General features: G+C 46.2%; 1 protein-coding gene across 1 annotated transcript in view; it reads right to left on the bottom strand.

Moving 5' to 3' along the window:
* The window catches only part of pip4p2 (phosphatidylinositol-4,5-bisphosphate 4-phosphatase 2), a 61,883-nt gene extending 40,060 nt beyond the window's left edge, over positions 1-21,823 (bottom strand). The window contains exon 1 of the mRNA XM_033020154.1: positions 21,531-21,823. Within this exon, the coding sequence (XP_032876045.1) occupies positions 21,531-21,639 (109 nt within the window). The 5' untranslated portion in view covers positions 21,640-21,823. The remainder of the gene's footprint in view (positions 1-21,530) is intronic.
* Between the last annotated feature and the right edge of the window lie 844 nt (positions 21,824-22,667).

The raw sequence follows: 22,667 nt of genomic DNA, 5'->3' as shown, positions 1-22,667 counted from the left end.
TAGGTATGATATTAAATTTTGTGACTCCGCCTTGATATTCATTGCTTCTTCCAGTGGATCTAAAATTATACTTTGAAATCTTGGTATATATTTCTTCATAAAATCACATACCTGTAGATATTTAAAATATTGGTTGTTATCCAATTTAAATTTTGATTTTAGTTGTTGGAATGATTATAAATTTCCCATTTCATACAAGTCACCTACCTTTTTAATTCCCACTCTTTCCCAGTATAACATTTGGGAAGTCATGTTGCAAATGTACAAATCTTTGGTTTTTTTATACAGCTGCAGGATTGTGTGTAATTCTTAGTTTAGTTTAGAGATACAACGCAGAAATAGGCCCTTCGGCTCACCCCCTAGTCCACGCCGACCAGCGACAATTTACAATTATACCAAAGCCAATTAACCTACAAACCTGTACGTCTTTTTATCCCGGAGAAAACGGACGCAGGTCACGGGTGAAGGTACAAACTGCGCGCAGATAAGCACCCATAGTCAAGATTGAATCGGGGTCTCTGGGCTGTAAGGCAGCAACTCTACTGCTGCGCCACCGTGCTGCTGTCGCTGCATTACAGGAAGGCTTTGGAGAGGGTGCAGGAGTTCGGTGGGATGTGGAGGAAGGGATTGCAGATGCTGGTTTAAACCGATGATAGACACAAAAAGCTTAGAGTAACTCAGCGGAACAGGCAGCATCTCTGGATGGAAGGAATGGGTGATGTTTCGGGTCGAGATCCTTCTTCAGACATCTGGCTATTTTAGGTTCAGCGGGATATTGCCTGGATTAGAGAACTTTAGCTACAAGTGAGATTGTGGCTGGATTAACGTGGGATTTTTTTTTCTAGAGGGTTTTGGATGCTGAGGGACAATAGACAATAGGTGCAGGAGTAAGCCATCCGGCCCTTCGAGCCGCAGAGAATTCCACAGACTCACCACTCTCTGTGAGAAAAAGTGTTTCCTTGTCTCCGTTCTAAATGGCTTACTCCTTATTCTTAAACTGTGGCCCCTGGTTCTGGACTGCCCCAACATCGGGAACATGTTTCCTGCCTCTAGCATGTCCAAACCCTTAACAATCTTATATGTTTCAATGAGATTCCCTCTCATCCTTCTAAACTCCAGAGTGTACAAGCCCAGCTGCTTCATTCTCTCAGCATATGACAGTCCCTCCATCCCGGGAATTAACCTTGTAAACCTACACTGCACTCCCTCAATAGCAAGAATGTCCTTCCTCAAATAGGGGACCAAAACTGCACACTAATTGACATCCCAACTGAATATATAGATAGGTTGCCATTGATAGGTTAGATGGTCAGAGTTATAATCAGAGGTCATAGTTTTAAGCTGAGAGTGGGAAAGAATACAGGAGACTTAAGCAAAGTTTTTTTCTACAAAAAATGGAACATGCTGCTAGGGCAGGTTTAGTTTAGGTTACAGATACGGCGTGGAAACATCCCCGCCGAGTCAATGCCGACCAGCGATCCCCGCACACTAACGCTATCCTACAGACACTATAGCTCAAACACACATACCATAGTCAGGATCGAACCCGGGTCTCTGGTGCTATCAGGAAGCAACTCTACCGATGCGCCACCATACTAGAAGCTGATGTGATTACCACAATTAAGAGACATTTACACAGACATATGAACAGGCATGGAGTGGAGGGATTTGGACCTTGTCCAGGCAGGCATGCAGTTTCATGTCGAGCTCAGACATCATGGGAATGACTCAAACCTGCGAGAGCAGAAAAAATGGGTAGGAAGGAACTGCAGTTGCTAGTTTACACCGTAGACACAAAATACTGGAGTAACTCAGCAGGTCAGGCAGCATCTCTGGAGAGAAGGAATAGGTGGCGTTTTGGGTCGGAATCCTTCTTCAGACTGTGTCTGACTTTTCGATCATCGGTAGTCCGAAGAAGGGTTCCGACCCGAGACGTCACGTATTCCTTTTCTCCGGCGATGCTGCCTGACCCGCTGAGTTACTCCAGCATTTTGTGTCCATCTGCGAGAGAAGATAGTTAAATTTACCCGCCAGGTTCTGAAACTTCCTTGCGCTCTCTCTCACTTCCTCAATTGAAACTTTCTTAATGTGAAAATAAAACTTGCCTCTGAAGTCTCCTTTAATATTTCCCTCTCTTAACAATTCTCTTACCATCCTCAACTCTTTAGTTCAGCATTCAACCAGTTTGGCCAAAAACAACAAGAAGCTGGTCAAACTGGTTAAACGAGCTAGCTCAGTGCTGGAGGGGAGAGTAGACTCTGGGATGGATGTGCTTGAGAGGCGTATGAGGCACAAGGTGCAGGTCATCCTGAAAAACCCCGGGCATCCCCTCCATTTAATTCTGGAGTCAAAAGAGCACTCGGAACAACAACCGGCTCCTCTCCCTGCCCTGTAGAATGGAGCGGTTCAGGAGATCCTTCACCCCTGCAGCCATTAGATTTTATAATTCGGACCGCTAGGCTGTAGGGGGATGCATTTTGCAATTTTTAATTTTTAACTGTTAATTATTGGTCTTTTTAAGTATTTATTGCTCTCAGGTAGTGTCCACATTGTATTCTATGTATTTTCTGTCTGCGTTCGTTTTGAATCTGTGGATTTGTTGGTTGGGGGCTTCTGGACATCTGAATTTCCCTGAGGGGATCAATAAAGTATTTATTATTATTATTATTATTATTATTATTCAATTTTAATACCTCTGTGAAGCAACATGGAATGTTGAATACATCAAATAAATTATTCAAAAAATGTATCTTGTTTATCTCATACTTTTATGTCTTCATTTAAATGCTTCATTTCAATTATCTTTCTCATGTCAAATATTTATTGAAATTCAACAATAATGATACAGGGATGGTTTTCACACAGCATGAAACTTTTTTGTGAGTCACAACTGCCAGCTGGAAGCAGCCATTACACAAAACATGTTCACAGTTAAGTCTCGTATTAAATTTAGCACGTTACCAGATAAACATGGAGACACAAGGAACTGCAATTGCTGGAATCTTGAGTAAAATACAAAGTGCTGCAGTAACTCAGCGGGTCAGGCAGCACCTGCGGAGAAATTGGATGGGTGACGTTTTGGGTCGGGACCCTTCTACAGGCTCAGACTGCACCAGTCTGAAGAAGGGCCCAGACTCAAAATGTCGCCTATCCATTCCCTCCACCGATGTTTGCCTTGGTTGTATGTATAGTATCATCTGACAAGCATGGAAAACAATATTTTTCACTCGGTACGCAAAAATGCTGGAGAAACTCAGCGGGTGCAGCAGCATCTATGGAGCGAAGGAAATAGGCAACGTTTCGGGCCGAAACCATTCTTCAGACTGAGTCTGAAGTCTGAAGAAGGGTTTCGGCCCGAAACGTCGCCTATTTCCTTCGCTCCATAGATGCTGCTGCACCCGCTGAGTTTCTCCAGCATTTTTGTGTACCTTCGATCTTCCGGCATCTGCAGTTCCTTCTTAAACATTTTTCACTCTCTCATTTCACTCCTGCTATTACAAAGAAAGTACAAAAGCCTGAATACTAATGTTCAGGTTCAGGAGCAGCTTCTTCCCTATAACCATCAGGCTATTAAACACTACAACCTCCAAACAAGCTCTAAACTACATAGACATAGAGGCATTGTTTTTGTCTTTGCACTGTTGGGTTTTTTTCCATTGTATTATCTAAAACATATGAGAGGTACTTCAGAGTACTTTAGTTTAGAGATCCAGCGCGGAAACAGGCCCTTCTGATCACCGGGTCCGCACTGACCAGCGATCCCCGCACATTAACACTATCCTACACCCACTAGGGACAAATTTTACATTTACCAAGCCAATTAACCTGCATAGCTGTAGGTCTTTGGAGTGTGGGAGGAAACCGAAGATCTCGGAGAAAACCCACGCAGGTTACAGTACTATCTTTGCATATGCTGCTGTAGGTAAGAATTTAATTGTTCCGTTTCTGGACACATGACATTGATTCTTGATCTTGGTACATGTGACACCAATAAACCCCGTTGAAAATTTCGAAAATAATTTCCAATATTGCATTTCAAGCCCCTTTGAAAATTTGCATGCAAGTCAGTAAACAATTTGGTGAAATTTAACCAGGCACGAAGAAATATTTTGAGCTTTTGGTTGTGCACATCTTTGCCTGTGAATATTCTAACATGAGTTTCCTCCATTCTACTGACTCCATTTACACCTCATGCTGCCGCGGCAAGGCCAGCAGCATAATCGAGGACAAGTCGCACCCTGGCCATTTCTTCTCCCTTCTCCCATCAGGCAAAAGGGCATAGAAGTGTGAAAACGCACACCTCCAGATACATGGACAGTTTCTTCCCAGCTGTTATCAGGTAACTGAATCATCCAACCATAACCAGAGAGCAGTGCTGAACTGTGTAAGAAAGAACTACAGATGCTGGTGTAAATCGAAGGTAGACACAAAATGCGGGAGTAACTCAGCGGGTGAGGCAGCATCTCTGGAGAAGGAATGGGTGACATTACGGGTCTCGACTCGAAAGGTCGCCCATTGCTTCTCTCCAGCAGTGCTGAACTACTTGGTGACCCTTGGACTCTCCTTGATCGGACTTTGCTGGCTTTTTTAATGTTTTATGTGTCATTCCCAACTGTCACTGTATGTCATGTTGTCAATTCCTTGTATGTGAGTACTTGGCCAATAAACTTATTCATACCTTGCACTAAATGTTATTCCCTTATCATGTTTCTGTACATTTTTAGTGGATCAATTGTAGTCATGTATCGTCATTCTGCTGACTGACTGCTCTGTAAAGTTGGCACTAATGAATGTGAAGTCCTGTCATGTTCTCAGCGAAATGTTCACCCTGGTATTTATTTAGCATAATAAATATTGTTAGTCCTGGACACCACCGCCAATTAAACTAGAGAAGATACCAAAATATATTTTCAGAAAGTGTGGCCATTCACAGCAACCCAATCAGTGTAGGAAGGAACTGCAGATGCACCCCGCCCGCTGCTTGCAAATACGCTAATGGCGATAACCGCTTTCAAAACAAACCCTCTCGCACGCCAAGGCCGGGAGGAGGGAGGGAGGGGGAGGCCTCCTTCCGCCGTCTGAAGCAGCTGCACCGCTCGGCCCCGCTCCTTCTGTTGGTTGGCAGAGGAGGGGACGTGGTGACGAGGCGATCCCAACCGCCTCTCCCTTTGTCGGTGGTGGCACTTGGCAGTGCTGGTCAAGGCAGCGGGGTGATGTTGTGTGAGGAGCGCTGACTTTCCTTCCTCCCCACCTCGCCCCCCCCCCCTCTCACTCACTGTCTCTCCCTCTCTTGTACGCCCCCCCTCCCCTCCCTTCCCTTATCCTGAGACCCCTCCTCTCCATCCCGCACTGATCCCAATTCCCGCCTCTATTCAGTCCTCACTGACATCCCCTGTGCTCCCCTCCCCATCCACCCCCTCCCCACCCCAATCTATTCATCCTGCGCTGATCACCCTATCCACCTCGCATTGATTATCCTGCCACTCCCCATCCATCCTACACTGGTCCCCCAATTCATCCTGTACTCACCCCCTTCCCATTCATCCCGCACTTCTTCTCCATTCATCCTGCACTGATCCCCTCATTCATTCTGTAATGATCCCCTCATTCATTCTGTAATGATCCCCTCATTCATCCTGTTCTGATCCCCCCCATTCATCCTATGCTGATCCCCCCATTCATCCTGTACTGATCTCCACCATTCATCCTGCTCTGACCCCCCCCCCCCCCAATTCCATCCTGTACTGATTCCCCCCATTCAAGAAGAATAGGGGGAACAGTTTGAAGAAGGGTCTCGACCCGAAACGTTGCCTATTTCCTTAGCTCGATAGATGCTGCCTCAACTGCCGAGTTTCTCCAGCACTTTTGTCTACCCCCATTCATCATGTACTGACCCACCCATTCTGTACTGAACCCTCCATTCATCCTGTAATGAACCCCCCATTCATCCTGTACTGAACCCCCCCATTCATTATGTAGTGATCCCCTCATTCATCCTGTAGTGATCCCCCATTCATCCAGCACAGACCCTCCGATCCACACTGACATCTCCCGTGCTCTCCCCTCACAAATATACATACTTCTCCAACCAACATGTACTAATTCACCTACCTCAATCCATCCATTCTGCACCGATTGCCTTCTCAAACCTCCACCACCGCCATCTATCCACCCCGCACTGATTCACACACACCCCCTCCCTGACCCTGTTGTGCTGGAAATGTCTTCAGAGCGAACATTGACTATGTTTGATAACGGAATGCAATCAGATGTGTTTTAATTCCCAATGTTATTATTTGTTTTAGTCCATAAAGATGGATTAATTAAATTGTGAACACGTGAAACATTAAAACCGCAGTGTTCGGTTGTCACTGCTATCGTTGGCACGTTGTTACAGAATTCATTTTAATGGCAAATCAATGCTCTTAATATGGAGTATCAGTACTGTAGTTATTTAATGAGCAACATTCGCAACTATACGTTGGATTTATCCAGGTTCTACTTCTACAGTCGATCATATACATCACAAATTTGGTCAGGAGATATTTCAGTTGAAATTTTAACATTAATTCTGAAGTGGGAATGATGGAAACAGCGTTTATCAATAATTTTTTTTTAATCCGGTACGTCTAAACTGGGTATCTTTATTGCTGTTCACAACACGTACATCTAGTCTGAATGTCCGGTAAGGTGGCGTTTTGACACCTTTAAACATATTACCAAATGAACATTTGCTGCAGTTATGTCCTTTGGCCGTCTCTTGTCAGTTAGTGTAATGTTTAACCTGTCAGATGGGTATAGTCAGTTTTAACAGCTATTATCATAAAATGCCTTTAGAAATTTCCTTGCAACCTGTATATTTTGTTATGGATAGATTATGTAGGAAGCGAGAGTGTTTCTGTACCAATAGCAATAACGACCCATGCTATGGCCATGTTATGGTAATTTTTGGTCCTTCACAGAAAACATGTTTGCATCAATCTGTAGTGTGCATGATTAGGCATATATGTTACCATGGTCCAGGATTTATTGACACAGGTTGATCATACGCTGAATAATCCAACCACATTTTTGTTTGGAAGTGGAAAGAACTAATAGAAATTGCATTCATTGCAATGTGTAAAGAGTTGAGATACTGTATTATAATTTTCCTGCATGTCATTGCGATATATACCATCTTGATTGGTGAATATGTTTAGTTTGTGACTTTATTTGAAGCAGAAATAATATGTGAATGCTTCATTGAGTATAATTCCGACTGGTAACTACGCACTTCGTCCGAGCACATTATCGCACGCGTCATGCAAACCGTCTTAAATGACCACCTAAACTGTCATTTGACGACCTAAAAAGCTACCAAGGTTGCCCGGCGGGCAACAGGGAAAAAAAGTTAAGTGAGAGCCCTGTGATCACGGCTGATCATCCAAAAACAGTACCCCATTCCTGTTTTTCCCCATATCCCTTGATTCCGTTAGCCCTAAGAGCTAAATCTAACTCTCAAGGTAATGACATGTGATTTAAATGAGGTGCATCCCAGACAGTTAAGAGAAGGATCCCTCCCCCATCCTAGTTCTCCGATCAATCTGTGTCCTCCTGATTAAATTATACATTGTATACCTCATTGTCACCTTCCCCTATCTAGTCTACATATTCCTTGAGCTTCGTCTCCTTCGATTTCTCGTTTTCACACCTTACCCTTCCATATCTCTAGTTTCCCTATCCCCGACTCTCAGTCTGAAGAAGGGTCTCGACCCGAAACGTCACCCATTCTTCTTCCCTCTAGAGATGCTGCCGGTCCCGCTGAGTTACTCCAGCATTTTGTGTCCATCTTAAGAGAAGCAAGACAGACAGGAGCATAAAATCACCCCCCTGACCAAGTGAGGTCAACCATTTTCACAGGAAGAAGAGTAAAACAGAAGGTAGACAAAAATGCTGGAGAAACTCAGCGGGTGAGGCAGCATCTATGGTGCGAAGGAAATAGGTGACGTTTCGGGCCGAAACCCTTCTTCAAACTGATGTGGGGGTTGGGGGGGGGAGGGCGGGAAGAAGAAAGGAAGAGGTGGAGCCAGTGGGCTGAGGGAGAGCTGAGAAGGGGAGGGGAAAGTAGGGACTACCTGAAATTAGAGAAGTCAATGTTCAAACCGTAGGGGTGCAAACTGCCCAAGCGAAATATGAGGTGCTGCTCCTCCAATTTATGGTGGGCCTCACTCTGGCCATGGAGGAGGCCCAGGACAGAAAGGTCGGATTCGGAATGGGAGGGGGAGTTGAAGTGCTGAGCCACCGGGAGATCAGGTTGGTTATTGCGAACCGAGCGGGGGTGTTGGGCGAAGCGATCGCCAAGCCTACGCTTGGTCTCACCGCCCCACGGTGATATCACACTGGCCAACGAACTAAACACCTTCTTTGCCCGGTTCGATACTGGCAACACCACCAGGTGTGAAATAACCCCGGCCATAGCGGAGGGACAGGCCTTAACACTGAGCACTCAGGAGGTACAGTGCGCTCTGCGTAGGATCAATCCACGCAAGGCTGCAGGCCCGGATGGTGTACAGGGAAGAGTATTAAAGGACTGTGCTGGACAGCTGGCGGAGGTATTCACGAGAATCTTCAATCTCTCTCTATCTCTGGCAACGGTCCCCAAGTGCCTGAAAACAGCCACCATAGTGCCGGTGCCGAAAAAGTCCAAAATCACCAACCTCAACGACTACCGGCCGGTTGCCCCGACTCCAATCCCCATGAAGTGCTTCGAAAGGCTGGTCCTCTCCCATATTAAATCCAGCATCCCTGCCTCACTGGACTCCCATCAATTTGCATACAGGGCAAATAGATCGACAGAGGATGCCATCTCTCTGGCCCTTCACACTGTCCTGACTCACCTGGACAGACAGGGCACGTATGTGAGGATGCTCTTCATTGACTATAGCTCTGCATTCAATACGGTCATCCCCACCAAGCTCACCACCAAACTCCACCAGCTAGGCCTCAGCTCACCGATATGCGCTTGGATCCTGAACTTTCTCACGGAGCGACCGCAGGCAGTGAGACTGGGCCCGCACCTGTCCTCCACCATCACCCTGAGCACCGGCACACCACAGGGTTGTGTACTAAGCCCCATGCTCTACTCCCTCTTCACTCACGACTGTGTCCCTGCATTCGACACCAACACCATCGTGAAGTTTGCAGACGACACAACAGTGATTGGGCTGATCACCAACGGTGATGAAACAAAATACAGAGCGGAGGTGCAGAACCTGGCGGACTGGTGCGCCAATAACAACTTGGCACTAAACACCTCCAAGACCAAGGAGCTGATCATTGACTTCAGGAGGTCCCATTCTGGAGAATACGACCCAATCTCCATTTATGGGGAAAGTGTGGAGAGAGTGTCCAGCTTTAAGTTTCTGGGCACTCACATTTCAGAAGACCTCACATGGTCCACAAACACCGCCGCGCTGGTCAAGAAGGCACAGCAACGACTGTTCTTCCTGAGGACATTAAAAAAGACTGGTCTGCCCCAACAGCTGCTGACAACGTTCTACCGCTGCACCACAGAGAGCATACTAACGTATGGCATCTCTGTGTGGTATCTCAGCTGCACGGAGGCGGAGAGGAGAGCTCTTCAGCGCGTCGTCAACAGAGCGCAGAGGATCATCGGGACAGAGCTACCAGCCTTGGAGGGCATCTACCACACGCGGTGCCTCAGGAAGGCCCTCAGCATCCATAAGGACTCATCACACCCCTGCCACGGTCTGTTTCAACTACTTCCCTCCGGCAGACGTTACAAGGCCTTCTACTCCCCGAACCTCCAGACTCAGGAACAGTTTCATCCCAAGAGCTATAGCGGCTCTGAACCGGCCCTAATGAGTGCCCCCCCACCCACCCCCTTTGGACAGTCTCCCTCAGATGGTCACGTCAATCAATTCAGCTTGTTTATTTATGTATTGTATTTATTTACCTTTCCTGGACATCAGTGGAGCTGCACACTAAATCTCGTTGCACTGACGTGCAATGACAATAAAAGATATATTATTATTATATTATTATTATGTAGAGCAGCTAACATCTAGAGCAGCAGAAGCAATAGGTGAGGTTGGAGGAGGTGCAGGTGAACCTCTGCCGCACCTGGAACTACTGCTTGGGTCCTTGAATGGAGTCAAGGGGGGAGGTAAAGCAACAAGTGTAGCATTTCCTGCGGTTGCAAGGGAAGGTGCCCAGAGAGGGGGTGGTTCAGGTGGGAACTGATGAATTGACCAGGAGGGAGCGGTCTCTACAGAAAGCAGACAGGGGAGGAGAAGGGAAGATGTGGCAAGTGGTGGGATCATGTTGGAGGTGGCGAAAATGTCGGAGGATTATTTGTTGTATGTGACTGCTGGTAGGATGGAAGGCGAGGACGAGGGAGACATCGAAAGATGAGGCTCTCACCACGTCTCTTCTATACCCCGTGACTGCTCTCACTCCCCATCCCCCCACTCGCAACAAGGGCTGAGTCCCCATAGTTGTTTCTTTGATTAGAAGCCTATGATCGATAGAGTGCTACATGGGTCGGTGCTGTGTCCATTGTTATTTGTTATATACATTAACAATTTCATGTTATGGCACCGTTGTGCAGCGGTAGAGTTGCTGCCTTACAGTGCTGCAAGAGACCCAGGTTCAATCCTGACTATGGGTGCTGCCTGTACGGAGTTTGTACGTTCTCTCCGTGACCGTGTGGGTTTTCTCTAAGATCTTCGGTTTCCTCCCACACTCCAAAGACGTAAAGGTTTGTAGGTTAATTGGTTTTGTATGAGTAAAAAAATGCCCCGAATGTGTGTAGGATAGTGTTAGTGTGGGGGATCGCTGGTTGGTGCAGACTCGGTGGGCAGAAGGGCCTGTTTCCGCGCTGTATCTCTAAACTAAAGTAAAGTAAATTTGGATGACAATGTCCTTAACATTGTCAGTAAATTTGCAGATGACACCAAAATTGGAAGTATATCAAAATTTACAATATTAAACTTTGGCATGTCACAGTGAATGGTAGAGCCCTCAAGAGTGTTGAAGAGCTGGGAATAAAAGGACATGGCTCCCTGAAAATAGCGAGTCAGGTGGACAGAGTGTGGAAGAAGTCGTATGGTATGCTGGCCTTCATTGCAAAATGTATTGAGTGCAAAAGTGGCAAATCACGATGTAGCTGTACAAATCGTTGGTTGTACCACACTTGCAGTTCAGGTCATCCAGCTATGGGGATAATGTCATGATATAAACTAAACTCAACTCAATTTGGAAAGGGTGCAAACGCGATAGACCAGGATGTTCCCTAGACCTGCAGTCTTCAGTTACAGGGTGGGGCTTGGATCTTTTTTCTTTGGAGCGTAGGAATCTGAAGAATGATCATATTGAGGCGTCCAAGATCATGAGGGGCATGGATCAAGTGTATGCTCATAGGTTTTTTTTCCCCAGGGGTAGAGGATTCTAAAACGAGAGGGTATAGGCTTAAGATGAGAGGGGAGAGATTTAAGAGGCACTTCAGGGCAACTTTTTCAAATCAATGTGCTACCAGAGGTAGCTATCAGATTACCACTTTTAAAAGGGATTTGGTCATGTGTAGGTAGAGAGGAACAGCAGATGCTGGTTTAAATCGAAGATAGACACAAAAAGCTGGAGTAACTCAGTGGGGCAGGCAGCATTTCTGGAGGGAAGGAATGGGTGACATTTCGGATCAAGACCCTGAAGAACAGTCTTGACCCGAAACGTCACCCATTCCTTCTCTCCAGAAATTCTGCCTGTCCCGCTGAGATGCTCCATGTTTTTGTGTCTATCTTTATCACAATAGACAATAGGTGCAAGTGTAGGCCATTCGGCCCTTCAAGCCAGCCCCGCCATTCACTGTGATCATGGCTGATCATCCACATTCAGTACCCCGTTCCTGCCAAAGGGCCTGTTTCCATTCTGTATAGTTCTATGACCACAGATTGCAAATGTTCTAAACTTTGAAGGAAGATGTCTGAAAGAAATGTCTTTTTGTAAACCAGCATCTGCAGTTCCTTGTTGCCAGGAAGATAAGATAGTTAAGCAAGCAGATGGGATACTTCACTTTATTTCGTTATTTTTTAAGAATATGAGATGGGAACTTAACGCCTCTTAAAATACCTGTTAGATCACAGATTAGGATGGGTATCAGGTGTTATGGGGAGAAGGCAGGAGAATGGGGTTGAGAGGAAAAGATAGATCAACCATGATTGAATGGCATAGTAGACTTGATGGGCCGAATGGCCTAATTCTGCTCTTATAACATGACCTAATGGAGTACTAGTTTCTGATCTTTAGAAAGCAGGCTGAAGAGAGACTTAACTGCGATGTATAAAATTTCATGGAGTCTACTTGGATGAATAGGAAACATATATTTCTCTCAGCAGAGTGATTGAGAAACTGTGACATTCAGGGCAGAGATGAGCAAAAATTGATTTAAATTATTTGAATGCCTTCCTTCTGTACTTTGATCCAATGCATCCATTTTAAAATTACAATTAAAATAGTAAGATTAAACGAGAACTTACCAGTTTGAGGTTTGATCTGTATTTTATGAGGAGTTACGATGAGGGATTACGTGAAGAGCCCGCTCAGCACGCATGCGCGGCATACTTCAAAGCAGCGGTGTGGAATCACAGATAGACACAGTTATTGAAGTAAACATAGTAAAGACAAGGAGACATCAGTTTATCAGTTTGACCCATATTATTGAGGGTGGGAGCGGAGGGCACGTAATCCCTCATCGTAACTCCTCATAAAATACAGATCAAACCTCAAACTGGTAAGTTCTCGTTTAATCTTACTATTTTACTTCGGAGTCACGTGAGTGACTACGTGAAGACTTCAAAGCTCTGTGATTTCAAACCTTGTAACAGGTATTACTTCACGCACTGCCGAAGTCCTTGAGGGAGGAAGTGTGTTATCGTAATCAACCAATGAATCTGTTTGTAGAAAAACACAATGGTATTTTTTAACAATAACAACAAAGAAATTAAATTGCTCCCCTGGGCTTAAATTAAATATTTGCAGTCTGTAAAATCTTTTCTGCAAATAAAACAGGTTTTGCCAACGGCTTATTATAAAATTTCTGAACGGTCTTTCCCCCGACCATCCTGCTGTAGCCAGGATGTGGTCTATAGGCACGTCCATTCTTTTAGCCGTCGACGTGGATGCTGCCCTGGTGGAATGAGATTTGTACATGTTAGTGTTTATCCCAGCAGCTTTTAGCACCTGCTTGAGCCATCTCGCAATGGTTTGGCTCGTCACCCGACCATAAGGTTTTTTATGACTGACCCACAAGGCTTTTCATCTCCCTCGAATATTTTTGGTTGTGTCTATGTAGGATAGTAGGTGGGTCATGGCACATAACCGTGGTTCTGGCGGGTAAGCCCGGAATTCCACGACTGGATTAGGTGTTCCTGGTCTACTCTGTTTGATCAGTCCCTGGATAACGACAGAGATCTGGTCTGGAGCTGTGAGCATGCTGACCAGTCGCAATAGGTGTAGTGACTGGACCCTCTGTGCAGATACAAGTGCCATCAACATGAGTGTTTTGAGCATAGATTGTTCCAGGTTGAGGGATCTGGCTGGTGGCCATCCCCTGAGGTATGTCAGGACCACACTGACATCCCCTATATGGGTGTACCTTGGTCTAGGGGGTTAGAGTTGTAAATACCCTTCATTAGTTTGACCACCAGCGGGTGGGACCCCATGGCCTGTTGTCCTGGAGCTGGTTTTAAATAGACAGGCAGGGCACTTCTAGCTGTGTTGATGGCTCTGTAGCTGAGTCCTTCATCGTGGTGAAGGTTCGCCAGGAATTCCAGTACGTTGGTAACTGTAGCGGTTGAGTAGGTGGTCCCTGTATCCAAGCAGTACTTCTCCCATTTTTTGATGCTGGACAAGTGCTGTTTTTTAGTGGATGTTCGGAGGGATGCTGACATGGTGTCGACGGTTTGTTCTGATAATCCCAGTCCCAGAAGTGGTTTGTGCAGAATCTGCAACCCAGGAGTTTGATTTTTTCATGGCACGGGTGGCTTGTGCCCGACACTGGGTGTTAATAACTCTGGGTCACTGGGGAATACCATCGGAGTTTCAACAACCATGTCATGGAGTATTGGGAACCATGGCTGCATAGGCCAGTCGGGTACTATCAAAATACCTGAAGCAGAGTCCATTTGTATTGTGCGTAGTCCCCGACTGATGAGGCAGAAGGGAGGAAATGCATAGAAGAAGAATTTCCCCAATCCAGCGCGAACGCATCTACCGCTGCTGCCTCAGGGTCTGGTTCCCAAGCGACATACATAGGTACCTGGTGTTTTAGCCTTGATGCAAATAAATCGATATCTGGCGTGCCATATTGCTTGATAACTTTTGCAAATTTTTTGGGGTTTAACATCCATTCGATGTTGTCATTAAATTTACGTGACCTGGTGTCTGCCACTGTATTTAGCTTACCTGGCAGGTAAGTTGCTGATAGCCAAATATGTCTTTCGACACACCATTGCCAAATTGTGTTGACCAACTTTTCGCATGATACCGATTTTATGCCGTCCATATGGTTAATGTAGGCCACCACCGTAGTATTATCTATTTGTAACCGTACATGCAAGTGATGCATATTTATGCATATGCTTTTAAACCATAAAAGTCACCCAACATCTCTAGATAATTAATGCCCAGTGTAAGTGGTAATGATGAATCTGGGTTAGTCCATCTACGACTTGTGCTGGATATAGAGTTAGTTGCTCCCCAGCCTTGAGCACCGGCATCTGTTTGGATAACTAACGTAGGGTTAGTGATGATAATAGGCTGAAACTATGCCAAACGTTTTTTGCCCACCACTGTAGTTCTGATATTGCTTCAGTGGGTAACTTCATGACACGATCATAATGACCTGTATGTCGTTTTGGTGCCTGTACCTTTGCTCTTTGTAAGTTTTGACAGTGCAAAGGTCCGAATTGTGTAGCCGGAAATGCTGCTACCATTTTCCCAATTACTCTGTTACTTGTCGAATAGTTGGTAGTACGTTGACCATTAAATTGTTGCATGATTGTGCCAATTCAACTGTTTTGTCTCTTGGCAATGTTACAGTCACGTAGACTGAATTAATTGTGAAGCCCAAGTAGTCCATGATTGTGGATGGCTTCAACTTAGATTTATCTGGATGTAAGACAATCCCAGGGTTTCGAATAACTGTTTGGTAGCTGATACAGCTAACATAGTCAATTCCATGGTCTTGCCTATTATTTAAGATATCATCAAGATATGCCATGACAATATGTTTTTGTCTTCTGAATATTGCCAGAGCTGGTTTTAGTATCTTGGTGAATAATCTTGGGCTGATGTGATCCATTGGGTAACGCTTTAAACTGCCATAGCTGCCCCATCCAGGTAAATTTCAGGTATCTGCGATGATCCTTGTGAATGGTACTAAATAGTAAACATCTTTAAGATCAATGCTTGCCATGAAGTATCCTTTGGAAATTAGTTGTTTGGCAGTAACAACCGTTTCCATTTTGAAATGTATATACTTAACAAACATATTTAGTGAAGTTAAGTCAATGATGATGCGACATCCACCATCTTTTTTGGGTTTAGTGACGAATATTCGATACGAATTCCAAGGGTTCATGTTTTCCCATGATACCCTTTGTAATTAGTCTCACCAGTTCAGCTTGTCCCTCTCGTTTCTTTAACGGAGAGGGAAAATACCCTCTGGGGTGAATGTTGAACTGGTGGCAATTTTTCTAGTATGAATTGTATTTTGTATCCACTAATGCCATTGAGTATATACTGATCACTCGTGATAGACTCCCGTGCTTCTTAAAACAGGTGTAATCTCCCCCCTGTTAGAATTAAGCCCCTATTTTCTATACGTTGGTAGGAACCAGACCCACCTACCTCCATGGTTATGGGTATTCTTCTGTTTCCTGCCGGTCCAACGAGTCTTGCACGTTGTCTGACGTGGCGGTGACGTTGGGGGGTGGCGCATTTTCCATGGGGTCCGCTCTGGGCCCTGGTCTAAAGAAGACTTCCGGGGATAGAATGCGGACCCCGAGCTTTCACCAGTCCCATATGGTAGACGTCGACTGATGGACGCGATGGGGTGCTGCTGCTTAGGAATTATTGTTTTTGGTTTGCTCGTCCCGGGGCCTGCCTCATGAGACCGAAAGCTTGTTAAGGCCTCTCCATATCCTTCATATGCTTTGTGAGGTTTTTGCCAAAGAGCAGTGGGTCTGGCTCAGTGGCTGGGGTTTTGCACAACCCCGCAAATTTAGGATTTTATGGCAGGTCTTATGATTTGTTTACGAAGGTTGTGGTCATCTCCGTATTTGTCCACGGAACGTGCAAATGATGTGATGGCTGACGTCAGGAGCCTGAGGATCCGCTGCAGTTTTAGCTCCTGGTTCCGAATGTTTGCCCCAACGTGCCCCCACTTTTGGCTGTTTACAGCCGGCACTTTAAGGGACTCACGGTTCTCTGGAGCTGTATACGCCTCATTGACCACCTCTCCTGTAGGGCCTTTAACGGCCTCCTGCACGTGGGGTTGCCACGTAGCGGTCCACCACACCTAGCAGCTCTTCCTGTTCCTGCACCCCTTGCATACTCCCGACATCTTCAGCCAGCGTCCCCTCTTCTTGACCAGCCCATCCTGGTCACCAAAGCTACCCTCGGGTAAGGAGGAAGCAATGGACAGTGCACTAGACACTGTGGAGGGAGTGCCTGAACTCCCCCTGCGAGAGCGCCCCTCACAAGCGCGTCTCGCTGGAGCTCCTGCTCCAGGAGCCGCTCCATGCGGCTCGAGCGGCTGTCTCCCCTCCCCGTGCGGGTGGAGAGACGTCCCCGTCCGACAAGTCGGAAGCCACCGGCCGGACGCCTCTTCCGTGGCTTTACATCCAGCCCGCTGCTCAGGCGCTAGCGGGCTGGGCTCGGCACGGTGTCGGGAAATAGCGGAGCGCCCGGTAAGCGGTCCTACCGCCTTGTTGCTGCCCCCCCCCAGATGGAACGCTCCTCCGTGGAGTCGAGCGGGGGGCAGGTCTTTTCTGTTGCTGCCCCCCCCCCAGATGGAACGCTCCTCCGTGGAGTCGAGCGGGGGACAGGTTTGTCCAAGAGTCTTTCTTCGCTGCCTGAAAAGCAGAAGGCTCTCCTGTGAAAGAAAACCCGACCTCAGAGCTTACCTGACGGTCCGTTCTTTCACCCCGTAGCGGGAGCGCCTGACTCCCGATGCGCCGCTGTTGCACTGCTGGCGTAATGCCGCGCATGCGTGCTGAGCGGGCTCTTCACGTAGTCACTCACGTGACTCCGAAGTAAAACACAAAGTACTTGTGCTCTAACACCAGGATTAGCGCTCAACCAAGACAACCAAGTTCAAAGCCAAAGTACTCTCTAAACTGATTCTACCAACCTATGCCAAGGGCAATATCCAACTCCATATGCAATAATCAGCTACCTACATCTTTTTTTTAAAACAGATTGTGAAGATGCAAGTATATTATTGGGGTTGTCACGTGGGCACCTCCCCTCACTGGTGTTTCGTGGAGTTAGGCCCACGACAGCACGGGAAGGTTCAACAGTTGGTTCTGGCATCCCAGAACAATCCCCTCAATACCTGATCTTACCACCTATGCTACCGGTATCTACCAAATACAGGAAACTACTGATTGATTCACTCTATCAAATGCTAAACACTCATATCCTATCCTCCACTTATCCTAACCCATGATTAATCTCATAACGGGCCTGTCCCACGTGGCGATTTTTTCGGCGACTGCCGGCACCGTTGACTGACGTATCAAGTCACCGTAAAATTTGCGGCGTGTTGCGGCATCGTGGCGTATTGGCGTGCGGTGTTTTATCAAGTGTCGCAACATTTTTTTTGGTCTCCGCTGGATTTTGAAATGTTCAAAATCTTTTGGCGACACCGATATGACGCCGGCAGTCGCCGAAAAAAAAAGAATCGGCAAGTGGGACAGGCCCTTAAGGCCACAAATATCAACCTCGCATAAACCCGGGACACACTTACAGTGGGCTTGTAAGTGTATTTTGGGCAAATGCCACGTAATTACCAGCGCTGTGCACTATAGATGTTACCAGAGCGTTGCCACTTTTGCGTGCTAGTCCAAAAGGAAAATCTACTGTGATCCACTACAATTGTCCCCTTTTTGCTCTACATTATACAGTACCTATACTTGAGATTGGCTTGATTGTATTTATGTACAGTATCATCTATTCATACAGCCATACTGTGATACAGCATGGAAACAGGCCCCTCAGCCCAACTTACCCACACCGGCCAACTTGTCCAAGCTACACTAGTCCCACCTGGCTGTGTTTAGCCCATATCCCTCCAAACCTGTCCTATCCATGTACCTGTCTAACTGTTTCTTAAACGTTGGGATAGTACCTGCCTCAACTACCTCATCTGGCAGCTTGTTCCATACACCCACCACCCTTTGTGTGGAAAGGTTACCCTTCAGATTTCTATTCAATCTCTTCCCCTTCACCTTAGACCCATGTCCTCTGGTTCTCGATTCACCTACTCTGGACAAGAGACTCTGTGCATCTACCCGATCTATTCTTCTCATTTAATTTAATTAGACAGCAAGGTAAAACAAACCTTTTTACTGTATCTCAGTACATGTGACAATAATAAACCTAAACCTGACCTGCAACACAATGAATAGAATACAAGGGGAAATTAAACATACCAGAAAAAAGATTCACTCTCAAATTTATAGGCCCAAGGCATCTTTTTTTTCCAGAAATTCTTTTACAAACACATTTTAGTTTCTATTTGTCTCAATTTTTCCCCAAATGGAAATTATTTCTCTGATAAGATTGGATTAGGCACCAAGGACAGGACATGCCCTAAGAACACCAACATTTGCAAATCAGGTTGACCATAAGTGACTGCAGCAAAGATTAATAGAGGTTGATTCAATGATTCATTGGGGTGGCACAGTGGAGCAAAGGTAACGTACAGCACCAGAGACCCGGGTTCGATCCTAACCTCAGGTACTGCCTGTATGGAGTTTGCACGTTCTCCCTGTGACCACGTGGGTTTTCTCCGAGTGCTCCGGTTTCCTCCCACACTCCAAAGATATGCAGGTTTACAGGATAATTGGCTTAGGTAAAATTGTAAATTGTCCCTAGTGCCGGAGGAGGCTGTTGAGGCAGGGACTATCGCAATGTCTAAGCAGCAATTAGACAGCTGCATGGATATGACAGGTTTAGAGGGATATGGGCCAACGCAAGCAAGTGTGACTGGTGTGGATCGAAGAGCCCGTTTCCACAATGTATGATTCTACGACTAGTGTGTGTAAGATGGTGCTCGTGCACGGGGAGATCGCTGGTCGGCGCGGACTCGGTGGGCCGAAAGGCCCGTTTCCGCGCTGTATCTACAAACTAAACTAACACGAAAGGGGTTCCGACTGTAAAGGTTGATTGTAACAGCATACCCAATTCCATAAGTGTTTTCAAGGCTCGAATGACCATCGTGCTGAACAGAAGTATCCTAATAACAGGACATCCTACTTCAATATTTGCATATAGTGTCATTGCCACCTTTTTAAAAACAGGGAACACTTTTTCAGAAATATGAATACTGAATGAATATTCACTGTTCGATATCTCCCTACATTTCCCTTTCCCGTGACTTTCAGTCTGAAGAAGGGTCTCGACCCGGAACGTCGCCCATTCCTTCTCTCCAGAGACGCTGTCTGTGTCCGCTGAGTTACTCCAGCTTTTTGTGTCTATCTTATGAATATTGCATGATCAGCTGGCACCCTAAAACCCGTTTCCTGATGTACTGCAAAAACAACGGAGGAATAGGTTTATGGACGAGTTCTGAACACAATCCTCTGAGGATCACCGCTCTCCTCCTCTGACGAGAGTTCTGTAAAACCCTTTCTCACTGCACCCCCTCCGTGCATTCATTTGTCCCATATCTCTCGTCCCCCCCCCCCCACCACCCGCGATCCTCAGTCTGAAGAAAGGTCACCTATTCCTTTTCTCCAGAGATGCTTGATTAGTACAGAGATTCGTGATTAGTACGGGTGTCAGAGGTTATGGGGAGAAGGCAGGAGAATGGGGTTAGGAGGGAGAGATAGATCAGCCATGATTGAATGGCTTGATGGGCCAAATGTTTGTGTCTGACCGCTTCCTTTGCTTCAATGCCCCTCAAACAGAGTAGTGGCCTGGCTTGGCTTCTCCCATGTATGAGGGATTCACTTCAAACATTTCCTTAATTTGATTTTTTTTTTTTTTAATCATCTGACCCTTTAACCTTGTACTTTGTCTTTTTTCTGTGACCTCGTTCACAGTCTGGTCCCCACCTTCTGATCCCCAAAGCCCCTCCCGTCTCATTCCCCAACCTCTTGCCCCCTCAACATTGTTAAATCCATCATGATTTCGCCTGACATTAATGTTGTCATTCAGAATTCACACAAGGTCTGCACCAGTTCTTAACCGCGTCAAACTGACACCAATCAACAAAATTAGGGGCAGAGGTATCAAATGAACAGTGGGATTTAATCATGTCAATGGAAAGCATTTTTTGGGCAAACTGAAGCATTTGCCTTCTAGGCGTTTTCGAAAACAATGTAAATATAAAAGATATGGTTTGTCTTCAACCTATGCCTGTTGTGCCATTATATTCAGACTGATTTCACGAGGATTTGGCAAAAATCTCACGCGTTTGTCCTCTTAACTTCGGGATAGAAATGGGATTTTCGATACGTGGCCCTCAACAATAGACCTCTCGCTCTCTCTCTCTGCACAATACAAGTGTCGCTAACATCATTTTCTAACGACAGGCTCCGCCACTGTTAATCGTGCGTTAAGTTTAAGCCAAAACAAAATCCGAGCTGTGCTGAAATCTTGCCGCAGCCGTTTCAACACGTAAAAAAAAAAAAGCCCTTACGCATTCGCCATGGAGATTGATGACTTGCGTTATACTTGTGACAATGTCTCCTGTAAACACTCTCAGAGCCTAGCAGAGCGTCGCAGAGTTGGGGTTTGTAGTGTGTCCTTCATTAAACAGCCCTGCCTGCTCCCCATATCTGCCCCCAACACCCACCCATTGAAAATTAATGCAGTTGGGGGTTTTTTTGTCTTACAGCATAAATACCATTGCAAACTCCAGCAATACATTGCAAGCGATAACCAGCTGAGAGGTCTGGAAGCTCTCTCTGTCTCTCCACACTATATTTTATTAGAGGGATTACAAGGGGGGCAGTCTGCTTCATTAAACAACAATGTCTGCTACATAATCGCTCCCCCCCCCCATTGAAAATTAATGGGTTGTTTTTGTCTTAGAGCAGAAACAGTATTGCAAACTCCAGCAGCGCAATGCAAGCGATAACCAGCTGGAAGCTCTCTCTCTCTCTCTCCACACCAGCTTTCATTAGAGGGGCAACAAGGACATGTAATTGCAGTTTGTTTCCCCACCCCCAAATATTAATTCATCTTTCACTTTAATGATTGTTTTTTTGATGAAGCAGCAGAAGCAGCATATATCCACTCACCCCGGGGACTGGGCTCCTCGACGTACAGAGGCGTTGTAGGAGTGGTGTTGCCAGAGTTGTTTGCAAAGAGCAGAGGCGACCGCTCATCCACACCGTCAGTATCAGCCATGACTACTGCGGCCGGCGGACTGCGAAACAGCGTCTAGAGGAGAGGGCGAAGCAACACGCTGCCTACAGGGGAGGGACTACACGCAGTCACAAGGTGAACACAACATCTGATTATTCCGGCTAAACACTCTGGTTAACTGGTTCGGGCTGTTTTCCCAGGGAGGGAGGGAGAGGGTGGGAGGAGAAAAGGGAGAGAAAGACGGGAAGCAAGGAGGGAAAAAAGAGAGGAAGGAGAGGGGGGAAATGAAAGGACAGAATGAAATAATGGAAAAGGGGTCGGGGAAAGGAAAGGAGAGAGAGGTGAAGGACATCGGGGAAAGGGGGAAGCAAATGGTGAGAAGGAAAGGGGAGGGGGTGGTAAAGGAAATAAAAGAGGGGAGGGAGGAAGGAAAGGGGAGAAGGAGGGGAGGATGAAAGAAAGGAAAGAAGGAGGGGAGGATGAAAGAAAGGAAAGAGGAAGGGGTGGGATGGGGAAGGGAAGGAGAATTAAAGAGGAAATGTGAGAGGTATGGGGGGGGGGGGAAGAGGGGAGACGGGGAAGAACGGAATGGGGTGAAATGAGGAAGGAAATGGGTGGGAGACAGTGGAAGAAAGGAGAGGGAGAGAGGGGAAGGATGGGGAGGAAAAATAAGGAGAGGGTAGGTGGCAAAGGAAAGGAAGATGAGACACCGGTGTTTAATTGTTATGTTACACAAGCAACAGAACAATGAAATTCTTACTTGCTAAATTCAGCTTTTATAGATACATAGACAATAGATACATAGACAATAAGTGCCATTCGGCCCTTCGAGCTAGCACCGCCTTTCAATGTGATCATGGCTGATCATCCACAATCAGTACCCCGTTCCTGCCTTCTCCCCATACCGCTTGATTCTGTTAGCCCTAAGAGCTCTATCCAACTGTCTTTTGAATGCATCCAGTGAATAGGCCTCCACTGCCTTCTGAGGCAGAGAAATCCACAAATTCACAACTCACTGTGAAAAAGTGTTTCCTCGTCTCAGTTCTAAATGGGTTACCTCTTATTCATAA

Source organism: Amblyraja radiata, chromosome 4 (genome assembly GCF_010909765.2).
Source record: "Amblyraja radiata isolate CabotCenter1 chromosome 4, sAmbRad1.1.pri, whole genome shotgun sequence".
Classification (NCBI taxonomy): Eukaryota; Metazoa; Chordata; class Chondrichthyes; order Rajiformes; family Rajidae; genus Amblyraja; species Amblyraja radiata.
The sequence above is the reverse complement of the archived record's forward strand: the minus strand, read 5'-3'. Positions and strand labels throughout refer to the sequence as shown.